The following is a 22,187-nucleotide window of genomic DNA, read 5'->3' as shown; positions in this document are numbered from 1 at the left end:
CCTATCCATATTCATTCACTGATTACAGTCAGGTTGGCAAATGTGTGGAATGTGTTTTTATTAAATGTGGGTGTATCATAAGAGATATGTCTTATTTCTAGTTTGTGTGCGAGTTAAATGGTACTTGCAGAAATGTTAAACAAAAGTTTTAACATAATGTATCAAGGGATTGGTTTCAGCATAGTTTAGTACCCAAGTGGAGTAATTACAATAAGGGATCACTTTGAAGAAATAAATTGAAAATAAAACTCGATTTTCAGTTTGGTCCAAACATTGCAAGCCTCTAGGTGTCTATTTCAGACACTGAAACAACAACCAACAGTAGTATTCATTTTTCTTACAGTCTGTGATTTTAAAAGATGCTTGTCACATACAATTTTTGTTATCTAAGCTTTTACTGTGTATAATCATGACATTGCTGACTCCAGAAATTAATAAACTCCTGTCAGATTGTTAAATAGATCTACAAAGCTCAGTAGGTTCTTGTGAAAGGAGCCAAATTTGATTCCTTGATAAAGTTCTTTCTCTTAAACCTAAGCTTGGGTTAATCAGCTTTACAATGATATACTGTATAGTTATGGGAGCTTACCCATCAGTCGTAGAAATCTTGGGAAGCTTTTGAAACTGAAGTTTATACAAAATATATTTCAAAGATTTGAAAGTTATTGGAAATATGAATGAGGAGAAAAGTGTAGAATTTAGTTGTTGAACATAGTGTATATATTTACAAGACTGCAAACTGCAAATTGCATAGACCCTGATCTGCCATTAGATAAAGTGCCAGCTGATCAGGGTCTGTGTTGCTTGTTCTAATGATTACTTTGAAAAACTGCATATACCCAGATTTACTGGTGCATTAAGTGATGGTAGATCTGGGTTTGCAAGTGGACTTGTAAGCAGCAGTATACAGTATGTGAAGTGAACGAAAATTGCCATTTCCTGTTTTACAGCAATATATCTTCAGTAAAATGTTTTCAATTATTTGGAAAATGCTTGCGAAGCTTTCGAATTGAAAAGTTTTAAATATGAAACTGACATGAAAGTCATAGAAAGTTTTAGAATATTTTTTTTTTAAATATGTTTTTTTATAAGTGAAATCAAAATTTTTCAGCAGTTACAAGATCAAAATAAGGTTAATATGAATGTACCTCAAAATTGTTTTGCATGTTCTGTCTTTGACAGATTCAGCAAGTTCACTTTTCTGTAATTGCCAATGATTGTCCAAAATACAGTTTTCAAAATACATGTATGTATATAAAAATTATAAAAATGGAAGTTGACTGGTTGGTGGGCCAATAGCCTGAAGAAAAAAATCTTCCTCTGATTTTATGATTTATCAAAAGACCACACTGGTGGCCTAGTGGTTATAGTGTCCGCCTCGGGTGCAGGAGGTTGTGGGTTTGATCCCCAGCTGAGTCATACCAAAAACTTACAAAAATGGTACAAACAGCTGCCTCACTTGGCACTCAGCATTAAAAGGTTAAGTGTCAGGACTGGTGGTCGTCCCGGTGTCAGGATAATGTGACTGGGTGGATCAGGATAATGTGACTGGGTGGATCAGGATAATGTGACTGGGTGGATCAGGATAATGTGACTGGGTGGAACATCATGCTAAATGTCTGTGGCATGATGCCCAAGTGCTGGACATCACTATAAACTGCCACAATGAAGACATCGTAGCGATATGACTGAAAAATTGTTAAAGCTACGTTAAAAATCCAAATCCAAATCAAGAAAAAAACTAATTTTATCAATTATAATAGTTGAAAAATTTTATCTTATTGCTGGTATGTATGATAACTACCAGAACATATCATATTTAATGTATTAAGGAACATGTTGACACATGTAAGAACATGAAAGAATAACTGCTAGTTCTTCATCTTGAACAAAAAAAGATTAATACAAATCATACCCCCACATAACTCTCTAGACTAACTTTTGTAGAGGCATCCACTTTTTTGTAACTCAAAGTGATGTATAGAGAGGTTGTGTGCTGGTAGATCTGGGTCTGTGCAGTTTGTATGGAGTGATCAGTAAAACAAAGAAGAACAAGCAACATCTACCCCGATCTGCTGATGCATTATGCTATAGCAGATCAGTGTCTATGTTTGCAGTTTTACTTGATTTATAAGTGGGTATTTATTGATATATCCTGCACCTGGTGTAGCAGTAGTTCACTTGGCAGAGCCTTGGATTTGCAATCAAACAGGTGTGGGTCCAATACTTCCATTCAGCTAAACTCTTAAAAAACAATGAAGTCAATAACCATAAATTAATAAATTTTTTAGGTATCAGTTTACATTTTTGCAAAGAAAAATGGCATTTTTGTAATTGATATTTTTTAAAAGTGGGTCCCATGATATTGTTATTACATATTGATAAATATTAACAATGTCTTTTTAAATTCATTGCTTTAGTCAACATTGAAACCTACTAAAATTGGGGTTTCAATTTTTAAAATGAATTTACTGTATATGTTTTGATAAAGTTACTTTGTGTTGTTACTTTGTGACATTTATGACATTCTTAATCATCACTGATTACATGTGTTTCCAACCAACTTTATACACATGGCCACACCTCACACAAGTGTGGGCTTAGAATTTTATGTCTCCACCAGAAACAAAAGTGAGTCATCGGGTAAGGTGAGGACAAAATTAAAACTAAAATAACAGCTGTAATTTGTACTTTATTTGTAGCTTTAAAGACCATATATATTTTTTCCCTATTTAATTCATTGTCTTTTTTTGTTGTTCAGTAGTCACTAGTATTTGTCAATGATAAATATGTCTACTCTTGTAACATAGTGATTATATTGCACCTTTCAGTGACATCACTGATTGACATTCCTTTTTACCTTCTGTGTATATTCACTTATAAGTCAGGTCCCAACTGCAAAATGCATAGACCCACACTTGCTATCACATGATGTGCTGGCAGATCTGGGTCTGTGCAGTTTTTTAGGAGTAATCAGTAGAACAAATAACATAGACCTCGATCTGCTGGTACATCATGCGATGGCAAATTAGAGTCAATGTTGTTTGCAGTTTGATGCAACCTATAAGTGAATATAGTTGGTATGTATATCATAGCATTGATAATTCTTGGATGTAAAATACCTGCTTGCAGACATCCTTAATCTATTTTCGTATATGTGATGTATGTACAGCAGCTGTATCAACTCTGGTCTGGAGCTGCATAATGCAGATAGTATCAGGGTCTGTACTGTTTTACTTATCATTGCCTTCAAACAATATTGATCAGCATCTACAATATACAGTTGTAGATCTGCATTTTATTGTAAGATTGGTTTGTGTATGTTGTACAGAACTACCTCACTGTAATGGACTTCAGTATCAGAGTCTTGTATATGTGGTAGGAATGGTCATGGGTTCCATTTCATTTTTTTATTTAAAAAAATACCTGAGTATAAAGCTAATTCATCTAAACGTGATCCACTTCTATGACCTCAATCTGTTATTGTAAGGGAATTCTGTATTCTGTTTAATATGATAATTTAATAACATTAGACATTATTTATGCAGTCCTGTAGTCATAGATGTATGAAATATTTCACACTTGTATTATAGTCAAATAAGAGACTATCACCTCCAAGTAGGTATTACTTTTGAAAATTGGTTGAAGGGGAACAAATGATTGTTTAGAGTACCTGATAATCATAAATAAATACCATATATACACATGCATAAGTTAACTACAATAGATTGTGACCTGCCACCACATTATTACTCACACCAAAATGCATAGACTCAGATCTGTCTGCACATTATGCAGTGGCCTATATGGGTCAGTACTGTTGGCAGTTTGAATAGACTTATAGTGAGCACTTACAGTATATGATTCAAACGATCTGAATAATCTGTAATTTAACAACACAAAGCTGCGATATAACAAACGTTATAGTTGAAAAACTCTTATGGTTTAGTGGAGGATTTCTTAAAATAACTAATCCCATTTGGCAAAATTATGGGAGGTACTATCTCTCTCACCACCTTTCTACACTGCCCTCTGAAACCACCCATCATATTTTCTGCCATGACAAGTCTCTTTGTAAAGTTTTTTTTTCTTCCTTCTAATCCATTAATAAATCCTGAAATATGAGTCAGGCTACCTTGTTTTATGTTAGGATAAATACTGTAACACGGATGTTATCAGTCTCTCTGTCTCCCTTTGTCTGTCTTTCTATAGCACACACACACACACACATACATGAACTTCGATATATATATATATATATATATATATATATATATATATATATATATATATATATATATATATATATATATATTGATGAATGTCCAGCCTCTTTGTTAATCATGAAACAGAAGCCAAACATTATACCTATATTATACCTATCAACAAGTTTTGATACATGTATTTGATGCTCACATCTTGTACATTTTAGTTAAGTGAACCCACATAACAATTTTTATTTTACCAATGTATATGAACATTTAAAAAAATCCAAAATCGCATGGAAATTGGTTAAATCTCAAAGAATATTATTGCCAGACCTCAGAGAAGGCACCATTGATATTTTATGCAACTGGATGGGGGTGGCTGAGAGAGAAATGGCCCAATATCAGGACTTCGTTTGTGAAATTTAGTCCTTAAGATGACACACTTGTTTACAGTATTTGTGGTAAATAAACATATAAGGTTTCAGCAAGGTCATTAATGCTCTATCCTGTTTTACTCCCAACTAATTTGCCTTAATTTAATTGATGGTATTTACTGCTCTAGATTTTTCCAGGAATTTGTTTTTGTCACCTCATTAAAAGGTAATCACATGTAGTCACCATGACACAAGACAGCTCAGTCATGTATACTCTCTCCCGCTATCTCTATCTCTTTCTCTCTCTCTCTCTCTCTCTGTCTCTCTCAAATACACACAACAGACATCCACACAACAATGACAGAGACCTGCAACAATTTACCATATATATTCACTTATATGATGATTCTAACTGCAAACAACAAAGACCCTGATCTGCCATAGCATAATGCACCTGCAGACCAGGTTTATATGTTATTTGTTCTACTGATTACTCCCGACAAACTGTACAGATCCAGATTTTCTGGTATATTATTCAATGGCAGATCTGGGTCTGTGCAGTTTGCATTTGAACTCAACTTACAATCATGTCATAATATACTTTCCTAGCTCCCTTAAACAGCATTAGAATGAGGAACTATGTTGCTATGTATTATGTACCCCAGTATGAGTATACCTTATCCTTGTCATGCTACACCTTCATAGCTCCCATAAACAGCATTATAATAAGGGAGTGCTGTATTATTTTTTCGAAATCAAGGAGTATGCGAAACAAGTGAATCATCGATCAGCATCTGAGTGCAAATAAAAATATGTCGGCTCATAACACAAAACTTTCTAACCTTAAAAGCTAAATGGGGTTTTATTGCCTTGCCTTTCTGTTATGATCTTGTATTAGAATGACTATATAAGAATTATGAAATTAATAAATTCTTAATCCCTTTGTTTTGTTTTACTTTTCATAGAAAATGATGCGACAGCCGATTCCAGTGCCAGCATGTTGCCTGTTAGCACCACCCTAGCCACACCTATGACCCCTGCCATGCCAAATATTAGCCTGCCATCCCAAGAGTCTCGGCTACCTAACATCCCACTGACTGACTTTGTCCAGCAACTGGAAGACTATGCCCCTACTGTAAAATGAACTAATTAATTGGTGTTTTTTGTACTTGACTAAAGCAAAGTGATCTTATGGTTTGACCATGCGTCCATTGTCCATCTATCTGTCATTACTTCTTTTTGAACACTCTAGAGGCTTCATTTCTGATAAAATGTATTTAAGTTTATATCATCAAGTCTTGGATGAGTTTGATTGTAAGTGACATCAAGGAATATTACAAGTTGATCTAGCAACAGTTTAAGGGCCATATTCTATGTAAACTTGTATCATCAAGGTCTCAGATGAGTTCAGTGATGAGACAACTATTATATTAATGAGATTATCTTGCGTCTGATTTTCCAAGCTTGTGAACATTATAGAGATATATATGGTGATTGAACAGATTTTGATCACACTCGCTATGTAAGCTTGTATCAGCAAGATCTTGGATGATTTTAATTATGGATGACATTCTGATGCATATTAGTCAGGTGACCTTGCATCTAGTTGGTTGAGATTGTGAATACTGTAGAGGCAGATTTTGATCATACTTGTTATGAAAGCTTATATAGCCAAGATCTCAGATAGGTTCAGTTATGTGCTGCATTCATGATTATTAATGAGGTGATCATGCATCTAAGTGACTGAGCTTGTTACCACTCTTAAGACCTTATTTCTGATTGTATTCTTATCACTTATGGTATGTCATCAAGATCTCAGATCCTGGCTGATTTAGATTCTAGTTTATAACACATACTGAATCTTATGAGAGTCAGATAAAGTCAATTCTTATTGAAATCATGTTTATCCATGGTACAGAGCATGCAGTTACATGACAGTTTTATTAGATAAAATCATGGGAAGTAATCGTCAGTGGTAAGTACTATGTAGACTCATAGGTTTGGGTTTATGCAGAGTTGTAGCAGAGAAACAAAAATTAATAATATCAGAAGACAGGACGCATAAATTTCAATAGAACAAGTTATACATACAACAAAATATGGTTTATATTTTATACTGAAGAAAAATATGAAATAACAATTAAACAAGCAACTCTTGATAATAATTGGAAAAATAAATAGAGGAATAGTTTGTAAAATATGAGTAAATTATTGTAATACTGTGTCTGGCTTTTAATAAGGAAAAAAGCCGTGTTGAAATTTACTGATAATTCAGTGTAGCCACTAAGCTGAACAACTGAAAGCATCCCTGGCACGTGCATGAGACAGAACAGAGAAAAAGTCAGCTTTGGACAAACTGGGTGATTTGCAAAATTTTGACTTAAAAAGAGGAAGGATTTTGACTGAGAATGAGGACCCAGTGCTTGTGTCACAATGTGAGTAGTTTTCATTCATTGCTTGAGAACTTTTATGTGATTTCCAAGTCAGGGAACATTATTTTGACTAGATCTGAAAAATGACCTGTTATCGTAAATGTGAGATTATGTTTGGCAAACTGTCCCGGCTCATATATTTCCACATTTGTTGCAGATTCCACAAATGTAGATTTCAGTGTTGGTGTATTTGTTGTCCAATTTAATATTCTTTATTATGCTACATGACAAATAATGTCATTCTTGTGGCCATAGCAGTTTTTAAAATCCACTTTACAGGAAGAACAGAATGTGTGTCCTTTGAATTTGATTCCATCCACTGATATTCTTTCTTCTATCCTTCACTGAATTATGTTTTATTTTGGTTGCTTAAATTTGAGTTTTAGCATTGGTAAACTTTTAACACTGAAACCAAACTGACCCTATTTTATGCTGCTTGAGCTCTTTTGTATTGAAACCATAATTAGTTAATCTCATTAATTGTTTTGGAATTCTGATCACACATAATATAATCCATGTCTACAGACTTCAAACACTGATGCCAAATTACAGAATCAAAGGGATGTTAATTGTTTTATGATGCGTGAAATTAGGAACTAAATGGTCTTGCATGGTTTAAGCCAGTTCACCATCCTATGATCACAATTAGCATTACCATAAATCTACTAAACTGAAAGCAAGGTGTGAAAAAATACAATAAAATAAAATTTTTCACTTATAATTTTGCATATGCAGGAGAATTCATTGGGAGATGGGAGGGACAAGAGACACCCCTCATCTCAGAGGAAACCCTCCCATCTGTGAAATTCACATGCATGCTAATGAATTCTAGTAAATATATTTCAGTATCAGAATTTCTTTACTTAGTTAATTATGTGCATGAGAAAGATTTTGCTCTAAGAAGAACTTTTGTTTTTATAAAATGTCTTGAACATGTTTTAAAAAAAATGTGTGCAGAGAATGATAGTTTTAAACCTCACTTAAAGAATTATTGATGAATATTTTTAAGCAAGTTATATATGTTTGGTTAAAATGACTATGATCAGGCAATAGATAACCTTAAAAAATCCTAACAAATTTGGTATTGAAACGATTTTGATCAGATGTGGGAATTGAGCTTGCAACCTTCAGGTCATGAGTCCAGAACCTTAACCAGTGAACAACTGCTGTGTCCTTTGGTGGGATTCTCAATGGTTTTAAAGTTAATATTTCATGGGGCAGGTCCCCCAGAGAGTAAGGTTAGACCCATGAATCAATTTTGATTGCACTGATTAACTCCCCTTGTAATGCACAGTAAGTGTATATGCTGCTTGAGGGGTTGGTTTTGAATAGTTTCTAAGTTACGAATTATGGTCTGCTTCCTAGGGGTAACAAGGCTGGTTCTGTTAATGATGTGTCCTTTCTATTCCAGGAAGTGATCATGTATATCTGGAGCTGAGATACTTCAGCTCCATTTGCAATTTTCGTTTGGTTGATGCCATTAAAACACTTGTGTGTTCCTTAGTACTTTCAAGACTGGACTATTGTAATTCCATTCCGTTTGTTTCATCTCAATATCTACTTCAGAAACTTCAAAACCACAGCTGTGGAATCATCCTTGGAATACATGGAACTGAGCACACTTCCTCCCTGCTCTGTAACCTCCACAGGCAACCTGTTTGATCCAGAATCAAATACAAAATCTGTTCATTATGCTACATTTCATTGACCAACTCCAGTCCATTATACCTATCTTACCTTACCCATGTGTACACCCCATCTAGAAAATTATGCTTCTTTTACAACACTCAAATTCTCATTGTTCCCACTGTTAAAATGTAGTCATATGGACAACAATCTGTTGTGTACCATGGCTCAGCTACTTGAAAAAATTGCATGTAGATCTTAGACACAAGGACACTGTGATCTCATTCAAGAGTGCTCTTAAAACTAACCTATTTCAACTACAAGAACAGACTTCAAGTCTTAATACTGTATACTTCCTTAATTAATGTCAGCATATTTTTGATTGCAATTTCATGGTGTTTGTTTTAGATGTTTTGTCATTGAATACGTTTGTATGTGTTATCTAGCATTGAGTGCTTCTAAAGATTAGGTTCTGTACTAAGTTTACATTATTATTATTATTATCATTATTATTATTATTATTATTATTATTATTATTATTATTATTATTATATGATATAGAAAAGAAGAAAAATGACACCAACATTAACATAGACAATGTAGCAATTCCTAGGTCCAATCTTTTCCCTCAACAGTTTCAGTACACGTGTGAAGTAAGTATGTCACTTACCTAGGTGAATGATATCAGGCCCACTTGGACCTCTTTTTTTGCCTGCATCAGCACATAGTGAGAAATAAGTGTCATTTTCCCATAAGTAATGTTTTGTGCAAAGGATTTATGGAAATTTTTGATGATATATACATTGATGTATATCATAACACCATTTGCAGAAATGACACAGTGACCTCCATTAATTTTTGATGAATCAGTTCAATGTTTAAAGTTTATTTTTTGCATCACATATTCCAACAGGCCAGGGACTCATGATAACTCTGATAATTGAATGATGGACTCGTGGTTTAAAGGTTACTGTTTTGACACATTGGTGTGTCCTTGGGAAATGCACTTAGCTCCCATTTCCTTGGCATGATATAGCCAGTAATGTGTAAAATGTGCAATTAAAACCCACCAAAACTAATCAACCAGTCTCCCTTTTTCTCCAAATGCTTTAAGCAAGAAACTCAAGGTCAAGGTCAAGTTCACTAAACTTTAACAGTTTGTAACTTTAAATAAAACTGTAATGGTTTCCTTCACTTAATTAAAATGGTATAACTGAAGTTCCTGTCCTTTATTGCCAAAATGTATTGACAAAAATATAATCTTAGTGTCTCATCAAGCTTTCAAGTTCTGCATGTCATAGTCCAAAAGACCTTATAGGATGCTCTGTCATCTGTTTGTAATCTGCTGTCTGTTAGTCTTTCAGTGCAAGTTTGTCATTGATACTCATCCTAAACAACTTGGAGGATCACGATGAAATTTAACGTACACATTTGTCCCATTATCCAGTAGGTCCCAATGAAAAATTGGCCATCTTGAAAAACTGCTTCTACTTATCTTCATTGAACATTGCGTTTCACTAAAAAAGTGTCTTAGTTGGCCCTAAATGAAAATGGTGCCAATCTAATGTTGAATATGGCTACCAGAGCAACCATCTTGAAAACCTTGTTAATGCTATTTCTGTTTAACAAAATGTCATATCGACATGGGGTTTTCACCAGAAGGCTCATTATGATGTCTTGATGGTCATAAATGAAAATGGTGCTACTTCAAATCTTGATATCACAACTTCTCCTGAATGAATGTTTGTTTCACCATGGGATTTTCACTGAAAGACTTCTTACGATGTCTAGCTGATTATAAATGAAAACGGTGACAATCTGACCTTCAATATGGCCACCATAATGAACATCTTGAAAATCATGTAATTGCTACTTCTCCTAGACGGCTTGTCATATCAGCATTGTGCTTTCACCAGAATACTTCTTATTATGTCTGGTTGGCCCTTAATAGAAATGGTGCAAACATGATATTTAATATGGCCACCATGGCAACAATCTTGAAAATATTGTTATTCTTCCTCCTTCAGATCGAGAAATAATATTCACATTTTTTTATAACAAAAGACTTCTCATGATGTCTTTTTGATCCTAAATTAAAATGGTTTGATCAATATCCAATATGGTTGCCATCTAGAAAATCTTATTATTGCCATTCCTCTTAAATGGAAAGTCTTTTCATCAGAAGAGTTAATATCGTTCCTAGTTGCTCTGAAATAAAAACGATGCAAACTGACCCTCAATATTGCCACCACGGAGACCATCTTGAAAATATTGCTATCTCTGTTCCTCTGAGATGGATGGCTATATCAACGTGGCGCTTTCACCAACAGTCTGCTTATAGTATCTTGTTGGTCCAAAATGAAAATGGTGCCAGTTGTACATGCAGTACAGGTGTTATGGCAGCTGTCTTGAAAATCTTGCTGTTGCTAATCACTTGAATGGATGGTATATTGACATAGGTGTTTTCATCAAAAGGCATCCAATGATGTCTACATTGTCCTAAATGAAAATGGTGGCATTCTGAGAACATGTCCATCACAGCAGCTAATTTAAAGAATATCAGAGCTAGCTTCAGCACTCAGCAGTTAAAAGGAAGAAATAGTCTTGAATTCCTGGAAATTCTTAGAGCATCAGTTTCTCTTTTGAGGAACCTTGTTTAGAATTTTAAGAACCAGAATTGTACACACACAAAAGTGTGTGAGAATACCAAGTGTAACAAATCACTTGATTGCTTTCCTGCTTATTTGAGATGGTCTTTGAAGAAATTAGAGCCAGAGAAAACCGGCAATGTTTGATGTGTTATCACCTACCAATATATATGCATATTGAAACTGGGATTTGAACACAGGAGCACAGAGAGAAAAGGCAAGTGTTAATGCCATGCTTTGTCCAGACCTCTCAAGTTAGTACAGATACATTTTTTTGACAATTCAATATGGGAACAGATTTCTTGTAATGTTCTACTGCGTGTGAATGGTGAGACATGGGTACAATGTATTAACTTTCTGGAGGTGACAGAAGCACTGGTATCAGTTCAGTTAAAACGGAACAGTTGTATATCTCATAGTTAACTGTGAAGATTGTTGTTGTTAAATCAACAAGGATTTTTAGTGTGCTTCATAAGTTTACTGCTGGACTGAACTGATGACATTCTGTGTTTTTATTGAGATTCACATATAACAGGCTGTCAGTAGTTTTCTTGTCCAGATTTCCACAGTGTGATGGTGTCTGCATATGTCTGGTAATGTCATTTCTTCCTCCATATACTGTCTTAAAAACCACTTTCCTTGAAACACACAATGCAAACTAAGAACCTTTGTTACTTGCCTACACACACTTAATGATTTCCATGCACTGCTGAACATGTGACATTTCTTAGCTGGTAGATTTTAGAATTGCGAGGAAGTGCAAATTTTCGGCATTGTAACATGAATTGACCAGAAATATGATCTTGACTTAAAAATTCATCTTAAAACATATTGAAAAACAATAATAACCAGGACAGAAATAATGCTTATACAAGTGTTTCGGTATTTAAAAAAATAATGTTTTGGCTGGTGTCTCTCTTTTATCTCACCTCTACCATAGGATGGTCAGTTCTTCATTCAAAGACACCACTATGGACCACCTTTGATCCCTTTATTACTTATGACTTCTCATTAAATATCCCACCTGTGACCTTAAATTCTCCAAATTACAACAATAAGGTAGTCAGTTTACAGCTTGTGTCAGCCATTGTGTAACAATAAAGTAGTCAATTTACAGCTTGTGTACGTGTGTCAACCATTGTGTAACAGTAAGGTAGTCAATTTACAGCTTGTTGTGTATGTGTCAGCCATTGTATAACAATAAAGTAGTCAATTTACAGCTTATTGTGTACATGTGTCAGCCATTGTGTAACAGTAAGGTAGTCAATTTACAGCTTGTTGTGTACGTGTGTCAGCCATTGTGTAACAATAAAGTAGTCAATTTACAGCTTGTTGTGTACGTGTCCGCCATTGTGTAACAGTAAGGTAGTCAATTTACAACTTGTTGTGTACATGTATCAGCCTTAGCATGACAATAAGGTCAACAGTTTACAGCCTTTTGTGTACATGTGTCAGCCATTGTATTAATAATGAGATCAACAATTTGCAGCTTGTTGTATATGTTTATCAGCCATTGTATAACATTAAGGTAGACAATTTACAGCTTGTTGTGTATGTGTATCAGCCATTGTATAACATTAGGTTAGACAATTTACAGCTTGTTGTGTACGTGTATCAGCCATTGTATAACATTAAGGTAGACAATTTACAGCTTGTTGTATACATGAGTCAGCCATTGTATAACATTAAGGTAGACAATTTACAGCTTGTCATGCATGTGTATCAGCCATTGTATAACATTAAGGTAGACAATTTACAGCTTGTTGTGTACGTGAGTCAGCCATTGTATAACATTAAGGTAGACAATTTACAGCTTGTTGTGTACGTGAGTCAGCCATTGTATAACATTAAGGTAAACAATTTACAGCTTATTGTGTACGCGTATCAGCCATTGTATAACATTAAGGTAGACAATTTACAGCTTGTTGTGTACGTGTATCAGCCATTGTATAACATTAAGGTAGAAAATTTACAGCTTGTTGTGTATGTGTATCAGCCATTGTATAACATTAAGGTAGACAATTTACAGCTTGTTGTGTACATGTATCAGCCATTGTATAACATTAAGGTAGACAATTTACAGCTTGTTGTGTATGTGAGTCAGCCATTGTATAACATTAAGGTAGAAAATTTACAGCTTGTTGTGTATGTGAGTCAGCCATTGTATAACATTAAGGTAGACAATTTACAGCTTGTTGTGTACATGTATCAGCCATTGTATAACATTAAGGTAGACAATTTACAGCTTGTTGTGTATGTGAGTCAGCCATTGTATAACATTAAGGTAGAAAATTTACAGCTTGTTATGTATGTGAGTCAGCCATTGTATAACAGTTCTTAATCTTGCTGGTAATCGCTCAACATTTATCATTGTGCCAGTTGCTGCACTGGTGGAAACAATTCCTGTCACCAGTTGACTGGTTATGACTGGTTTATGCAAATAGAACTCTTAAAAATACTGTTTTTTCTTTAATTATTTTTGTTGTTCAACATTTAATTTTCAAAAGCAGTAGATTTCAGTTATAAAACAATATGTGTAGCGGGCTGCCATTAAAATGGTAGATTTGTCTACTGCCAGTAGAATCACATATATTTACATCTTTGCTTAAATTTTCCTCCGTGTCTTAAAGGTGTACCCCTGCCATACCTGGACTTTCAATCTTACCTGCTATTTAGCTGCATCTTTGAAAGAATGTTACATCTCAAATCTGTGCCCTATTTGGAGTTTCTGTCTTACTTACTAACTATTCAGCTGCCTCTTTTCTAGAATTTTAATATATGTCTCAGTGGCCTTAGTAGGCCGAGTGGTTTAAAGTGCTCACTAGTGATCATTGCTATCTCGCCAATGTCCTCTTGGGTTCAAGTCTCAGGTTTAGCTTATGTGGGTGTATGAGAAAGTTTGCCAGTAGCTTCCCATAGGTCAGTGGTTCTTACCATGGGTTTCCCTGGTTCCTATTCGACCAGTTGTACTGGCCATGGTGGCTATGGTGTATGGCCTATTTTGTGCTGAGAAATTGCATTAAACCCAAAACAACAACAATAATATATGTCTCTAGTTTGTACCAATATTTGCTTGGAGTTTCTGTCTTACCTGCATTTCAATTGCAGCATCTTTGCTAGAATTATAATATATCTTTCAAGTTTGTATCCCCAATATAGTTTCTGCCTTACCTGATATTTAACTGCATCTTTGCTAGAAATGTACTATATGCTTCAAGTCTGAGCCATTGAAATGCCTGGATTTTTCTGTCTTACCACTGTTCACAGTTGAGATATTACATTCAGCAGAAATCTTCCTTTCTTGTGAAGGGACTATTTAGCCAGATCCTTCTTTCATCTGTATCATGGAGGTGGCAGTAGAAATAGTATGTGCAAGTCAGATCCAACTGCAAGCAGCATAGACCCACATTTGCCATCCCATATGCACCAGCTGATTGGTTCTCTGCAGTTTGTTGGGACCAATCAGTAAACTAAACAACAGAAACCCAGATCTGTACATCATGTGATGGCATATCTGTATTTTTTCGAGTTGAATCTGAGTTTTATACAAGTAAGGCTCAACAGTTTCAGTGTATGTAATCATGAAATCATTGAATTTAAAGTCATATATTCAATAATGCATGTGTTTTAATGTAGTCATGTCATTTTCAGATTCCAGATTCAGTGACTGCCTATTACCTCAACAGAGCTGGATTTGAGGCAACAGATCCTAGAATGTAAGTTTATTCTCCATGATTATATCTAGAAAATTTGTTCAAAAGTGTCACTTGGAAATTGATTAACGGAATATTTACTGTCACTCAGTTCCTAATTGTAAGGATGGAAACCCCAATTTTATATTGCTGGAATCAACCATGTGCCTGCAAACCTTTGTCAGAAATTTAATCACATCGACCAAAAATTTTAAATTTTAAATTATTTCAGAATTCTTTCTTTCTTGAAATGAATTACAGACTTTATTAATATTGGAAAGTTTCATAGCTTTTTACTTTTGACAATGTAAGAAATACAAATTAAGCATATCAAACAGGAGGCCCAAGTGTGTCAGAGGTTGCTCACTTAGTTGACATCTGCCTAATAGCCAAATACGATGGCATATGGCCATATCTTGGTCAGTAGTGTGCCTTCTGTTGAATTTCTTCCATTTCTACTTACTACATTGCTTATGAAAGTAAATATTTGTAGGTTACTCTGTTATGTACCTACATCCATATCTGATGTCACTTCTGCATCATTTTGTCCAATATTTAAATGCCTTTATACCAAGATGCTTTCAGTCAGAGTTGTCATATTGTGTGGAGTGGTTGTTTTGAGATAAATTGTTTAAATAGTTTTTATTTGTAATATATTTGACCATATTTGATGGAGGATTTGCATTTTTGTTGCAAATTTTAATACCCCTCAAGCATGGCTGCTTTTTATTAAATTGTAATAGCCCTCAAGCTAGGATGCTTTCTGTCAGATTTCAATAGCCATGAGCTTCGATGCTCAAATTTTAATAGCTCTCAAGCATGGCTGCTTTTTATTAAATTGTAATAGCCCTCAAGCTAGGATGCTTTCTGTTAGATTTTAATAGCCATGGGCTTCGATGCTCAAATTTTAATAGCCCTCAAGCTAGAATGCTTTCTGTTAAATTTTAATAGCCCTTGTGCAAAGATACTTTCTGTCAAATTTTAATAGCCCTTGTGCTAAAATAATTTATGTCAGATTTTAATAGCCCTTGTGCTAAGATACTTTCTGTCAAATTTAATAGCCATTGTGCTTAGATACTTTCTGTCAAATTTAATAGCCCTTGTGCTAAGATACTTTCTGTCAAATTTAATAGCCCTTGTGCTAAGATACTTTCTGTCAAATTTAATAGCCCTTGTGCTAAGATACTTTTTGTTGAATTTGGTCAAATTCTGCTGAGCATTTTTAGAAATCATTTTAATGTTTTTCTTTTTTTAGTTACAATGGCCACATAAAATGATGGCTTTGCATTATTTAAAAAACTTTTCAAGCCCGACTTGTATAAATGCATTTTGTCAAATTTGGTCAAATCTTGTTATTTTCAGAAAGAGATTGCAAAAAATGCTTTTCTATTTTTAGTAGTGATTGCTACATTTGATGTGTTTCATACCCCTTCATGCTAGGATGCTTTCTGTAAAAAAATTTCAGATTCCATTGGGCAGTGTATGAGAAGTTGACAAAAGATTTATCAAGTTTTGGTAACAGCAACCATGCATTTCATCATGGTAAAACAGCATCATTTGTACAACCTTGAAGGCTTTTCAAGCTAGAATCCTCTCTACCAGATTTGGTTGAAATCTTTCCAATAGTTTTTGAAAAGAAGTTGAAAATATCATTTGTTAATAGATGCATGGTAGATGACGGACATTCCATGATACACAATGACACATGATAGATGACAGACATTCCATGATACACAATGACACATGATAAATGACAGACATTCCATGATACACAATGACACATGGTAGATGACAGACACTCCATGATACACAATGAAAACAGGTCAATAAGTGTACTTGACCTCACAGCCTGGTGAGCTGATAAATTCAAATAAACTTTATTTTTGAAAAATCTTCAACAACATAGTTTAATTTTCCATTCTGAGTTTTGTTTAAAACCTGTTGATTAAATTTATCACAAATAATTGTATGGACTATTACATTCACTTCTGCGTAAATAGTATATGAAAAGGATAGATTTATAAATCTCTGTTTAAACGATATAAATCTTTTGAAGCACATTTACCAAGCAGACACAAGACAACAAACTAGGGGCTGCGGGTGGCCAAATGGTCTTAGGCACTCACTTTTACCAATCACTGCAGGGTTCCAATGGTCTTTGGAGGTCTTTGACAGTTTGGGAAAAATGAGGTTACATTTTCAAGGCCTTGTAAGTTCGGGAAAACCAAGCAGATTACCCTGAGGTTTTTAAAAATCTTTGAAAATTGAAATAAATCCAAACATTTTAATTTCTTTCCATTTTCACAAATAAAATTGTCCAAGGTTGTTAGATTTGGATGTAGCCGAATTTTCCTGGTTGGTATACATGTACAAAATCACAAAAACAGTGCTGTTATATGTGAAACCACACAACAATTGATTTTCAAGAGGCAAGAACTAAAATCGGGTGAAATGAGTAGCATTACTAAATTTAATAAGATATATGACTATAATAGTGTTACACTGAGGTGGCATGTGATAGTAAACAACAAGTGTAATGACTTAATAAGAAATGAAATAATTGGAATTAATTTTCCCCTTCTTTTCAGAGTACGACTAATATCGTTAGCATCTCAGAAGTTTATCTCAGACATAGCCAACGATGCTTTACAACACTGTAAGATGAAAGCCTCAGGACAGAGTTCTAAGAAGCAGGGAAAGGTAATATACCATATATACTCTTTTATAAGTCAAGTCAAACTGCAAACAACAAAGATCCTGATCCGCCATACCATAATGTACCTGCGGATCAGAGTCTTTATTGTTTGTTCTACTGATTACTCCTAATAAACTGCACAGACCTAATTAAACTAGGTAGAAAATTTCCTATGTATTTTTTTCATTACCGAAATAATATGTTTGGTATTCTTTCGTAATCATCCTTTCAGCAATGTTGGAAAGAAAGTACTTTATAAGAGGTATTATATGAAGGAGAGTCAGTACACTTACCAAATTTTTAAAAAGATGGTTGATAGGCAAAATAGAGGTAAATTTTGAACAGGACTTTTCTCATAAAGTGAGAATCCAGATGATTTTCTTGACATATCAAGCAGTCACAAGGGAATTAAAGCTCTGTCAAGCAGTTACATGGGAATTAAGGCTTTATCAAGCAGTCATAAGGGAATTAAGGCTTTTACAAGCAGTCACTTGGGAATTATGACTTTAACAAGCAGTCACATGGGAAATAAGGCTTTATTAAGTAGTCACATGGGAAATAATGCTATATCAAGTAGTCACATGGGAATTAAGACTTTATCAAGTAGTCACATAGGAATTAAGGCTTTTACAAGCTGTCACATAGGAATTAAGGCTTTATCAAGCAGTCACATGGGAATTAAGGCTTTTACAAGCAGTCACATAGGAATTAGGTCTTTATCAAGCAGTCACATGGGACTTAAGGCTTTATCAAGCAGTCACATGGGAACTGAGGCTTATTCTAGCAGTCACATAGAAATTAAGGCTTTATCAAACAGTCATATGGAAATTAGGGCTTTATCAAAACAGTCACATGGGAATTAAGGCTTTATCAAACAGTCATATGGAAATTAGGGCTTTATCAAACAGTCAAATGGGAATTAAGACTTTATCGAACAGTCACATGGGAATTAAGACTTTATCAAATAGTCAAATGGGAATTAAGACTTTATCAAACAGTCACATGGGAATTAAGACTTTATCAAACAGTCACATGGGAATTAAGACTTTATCAAACAGTCACATGGGAATTAAGACTTTATCAAACAGTCACATGGGAATTAAGACTTTATCAAACAGTCTGAATCAGATCCAATCAAAAGTGCTTGAATAGCTTCATGAATCAATCATAAACCTGATGGTTTATATTTAATTTATGAATGAATGATGAACATAGAGAAACAGCATTTATCAATCCCAGTTATTTGAAGATTGTCACTTGTAGAAGATGAAATATATTGTACACAGGGAACCCCACTATAACACACTTTGTTATAACACAAATTCAGATATAACACAGTCACATCATGGCTCCCAGTTTTTTCTTAGCTGTTCTTCATTCCTTGGCATTACTCATAACATCAGCTCAGCTGACAAACAGGTAAAAATAATTCAGTTAAGTTTCATGTAACTTGGAAATAATTAATTTTGATCAAGCACATAATACACTGGCATATATGGGTCTGTGCTGTTTGTTGATTATTTCTGATAAACTGCAGAGACCAAGATCTTTTAAGCTGTTTATGAGTTTCTACTGATTTGTTGTTGTTGTTGTTGTTCTTGGGTTTAACGCCATTTTTCAGCACAAGATAGGCTATACATGGTGGCCAGTATTAACTGGTGGAGGAAGAACTCTGGAAAACCCAGGGAAGAACCACCGACCCACGAGAAGCTACTGGCAGGCTTTCCCACGTACCCACGCTCGCCGAGCGTTAGACTCAAACCCATGCAGACAGAGGTGAGATGGCAGTGATCCGGAATGGTGAGCGCTTTAGACCACTCGGCCACTCAGGGTCCTTGCTACTGATTTGTAATTGGGATTTTTTTAAAAACACAAATGCCAAAACTTCTGTGCAACTAGTTTCACATTTCAGTGAAGATATTTGTAAAATAAAAAAACTTATCTTGGAAAATAATTATTTTCAATTTAATAATACAAATTACATCCAAATAATGGGTACAGCAATAGGTAGTCCTATGGCTCCTTCATACGCTTCCCTTTTCATGGGTAAATTAGAAAAAGATTTTCTTCAAAACGAAAAGTTTAATCCATCTGTTTGGTTCAGATTTTTAGATGACATATTTATGATCTGGAACCATTCAAATGAAGAACTGAAAAAAATGTATTGATAGCCTAAACCATTTTCACCCAATGATTAAATTTACTTATACTGCATCTAGTATGCATGTTTCAGTTTTAGATGTAAATGTAATACAAAATATTGATAACTCTATCTCTACAAATATTTATATCAAAGAAACTAATATCCACTGATATGTGGAATATTCTTTATGTCATCCTATGTCATGTAAAAATGGTATACCATATAGCCAGGCCAAAATATACCGAAGCATTATTTCAGATGATTGTCAGTTACAAAATTTGTTGAATAAATTACAAACGTATTTCAAAAATAGTAATTATCCTACACATATAATTGATTCTGCACTGAACAAAGCCCATAATCTTACTCAACATGAAACTTTAAACACAGTAGAATGTAAAATAGAGAAAAATATAATTCCTTTCACAATGCAGTATAATCCTTCATTGCCTAATCTATGTCGTATAATTAATAAATATTATAGTCTCCTAAATTTATCAAATAAAACCAGCATAAAATCACTTTACAAAATTAAATCAATTCTCACTTATAGAAGACCCAAGAGTTGGCAAGATTTTATAATTAAAACTAAACAGACAGAAAATAAAAAAAGACAGTTTTCATCATCAAAATGTAACAGACACTGGTGCTCTCAATGTGCAAACATAAGAGAAAGTACTTCTTTCAGTAGCGCTAATACAAAAGAGCTATTTTCTCTACATTATAACACTAACTGGATATCAACTGATGTGATTTATTTCATAACCTGTAAAAAATGTAGCATGCATTATGTTGGACAAACACTTCAACAAGTTTCTAAGAGAATGAATAATCAATGATTGCTTTCATTTTAAATCTTTTTTATAGAGATCCACAGTTTACCTCTAATATTTCAACACACTTTAACACCAATAATCACTCTCTACTTGATTTTTCTTTCATGCCAATAGATATTGTGCATGGTGACATGAATAGACTCATAAAAGAAACTTACTGGATTCATAAGTTACATACTTTGTATCCTAATGGACTTCATGCCAATGCATTATATAAAATTGTATAATTTAAATTGATATATTGTATATCCTTTATAACAATATAATTATATGAATGACTGTTTGTCTCTGTTTTATTCTTTTATTTTAATGATTTGTAAAAAACAAACATAAGCCAAACTACATACATTTAGACTTCATAAACTTGAATGGAGTTGTTAAAAAGGCAAACAGTCTTAAAATTTTTTAAAAAAATTTTAAGATGTAAAATCATCATTTACTTTTCCTTTTCAGGACAAGAAGTTCACTCTGACAATGGAAGACCTGACACCAGCACTGGCAGAATATGGCATAAATGTCAAAAAGCCCCACTATTACACATAACTATAGTGAAATAATTATGGACTTTGTGTATAGTGAAAGAAATTTTACATGACTTAACAAAATTACTGAAATTCTAAAACCCGTGAGCAAGTTTGAGAGTAACAGTAAAATTATAGTAGAAACAGAGAAGATAGAATGAATTGCAGAAATGGAATCCATGTTTTACAGGTGGAACAGAGATTTTAAATCATTGATCAGAATAAATATATTGCATGAAAGTTTACTTACCATAATGCATATACCTCCGATATCATTTCCGCATTTTGCAATATGAACAAGCAATGATGTGACAACACCATATATGGTATATGCCTTTATCATCAACACACATGTTCTTTTGATGATCCGTTAAATTGGTCTATAATCATGAAGATTCTGCATTTTTATACTTATTTCTTTTTTTCTTCAGAGCAGTGAAATATTTTTTTTAAATGGTGAAGACAAGTTGATCGTGCATAGATCAGCTAATTTGCTAAGGTCAAAGACATAAGTTGATTGTGCATACATAAGCTATTTTGTGAAGGTCAGGGACACCAGTTACTTCAGAATACTATAAACTATTTGATTAAAAGTAAGAACACAAGTTACTTGTGCATGCAAACTTTTGTACAGCTGTCATTAATCATTTAGATTAACGTATTATTGTTGCAAATTTTACTTGTGGATGCAGATCTTAATTTAGCACTTGTAAACTTCATACAGCAAAGGCAGGAACAAATAAAGCACATTTAGGTACAGTTTGTGTTGTGTTATTTATCTTCTGCATTTGTCCTTTCATTGATGATTCACCTTAGAAAGTTAACTCATCATTGTCTTTCCGAGCCATTTATAATCAATCCAGTTATTAGCAAACAACTTTGAAAAGTGGGACAAGTGGCCTCTAAAGACAGGTGGTTGCTTTACCCATTGTACACACAGATCTGGATGCTCCTGTGTCATTTTTATGCAAGTGTGTTTTGATGCCTTTACTGCATTTCAGTGTAAGCACAT

At 34.1% G+C, this 22,187-nt stretch overlaps 1 protein-coding gene across 4 annotated transcripts in view; it reads left to right on the top strand.

The window, feature by feature from the left end:
• The window catches only part of LOC149781834 (transcription initiation factor TFIID subunit 10-like), an 83,467-nt gene extending 61,533 nt beyond the window's left edge, over positions 1-21,934 (top strand). For 3 of the 4 annotated variants that reach the window (XM_089936017.1, XM_089936016.1, XM_089936018.1), the window contains exons 2-5: positions 5,548-5,717; positions 14,940-15,004; positions 17,569-17,680; positions 21,108-21,934. In XM_089936017.1, the coding sequence (XP_089792143.1) occupies positions 5,548-5,717; positions 14,940-15,004; positions 17,569-17,680; positions 21,108-21,197 (437 nt within the window). In that variant the 3' untranslated portion in view covers positions 21,198-21,934. Of the gene's footprint in view, positions 1-3,198; positions 3,222-5,547; positions 5,718-14,939; positions 15,005-17,568; positions 17,681-21,107 lie in introns of those variants that run through there. The other variant, XM_089936019.1, reaches the window with a different exon arrangement.
• The last annotated feature ends 253 nt before the right edge of the window (positions 21,935-22,187 follow it).

This window comes from Sinohyriopsis cumingii, chromosome 15 (genome assembly GCF_028554795.1).
Source record: "Sinohyriopsis cumingii isolate HCF-2022 chromosome 15, ASM2855479v2, whole genome shotgun sequence".
In the NCBI taxonomy this organism is placed as follows: domain Eukaryota; kingdom Metazoa; phylum Mollusca; class Bivalvia; order Unionida; family Unionidae; genus Sinohyriopsis; species Sinohyriopsis cumingii.
This window is presented reverse-complemented; position numbering and strand designations above follow the sequence as displayed.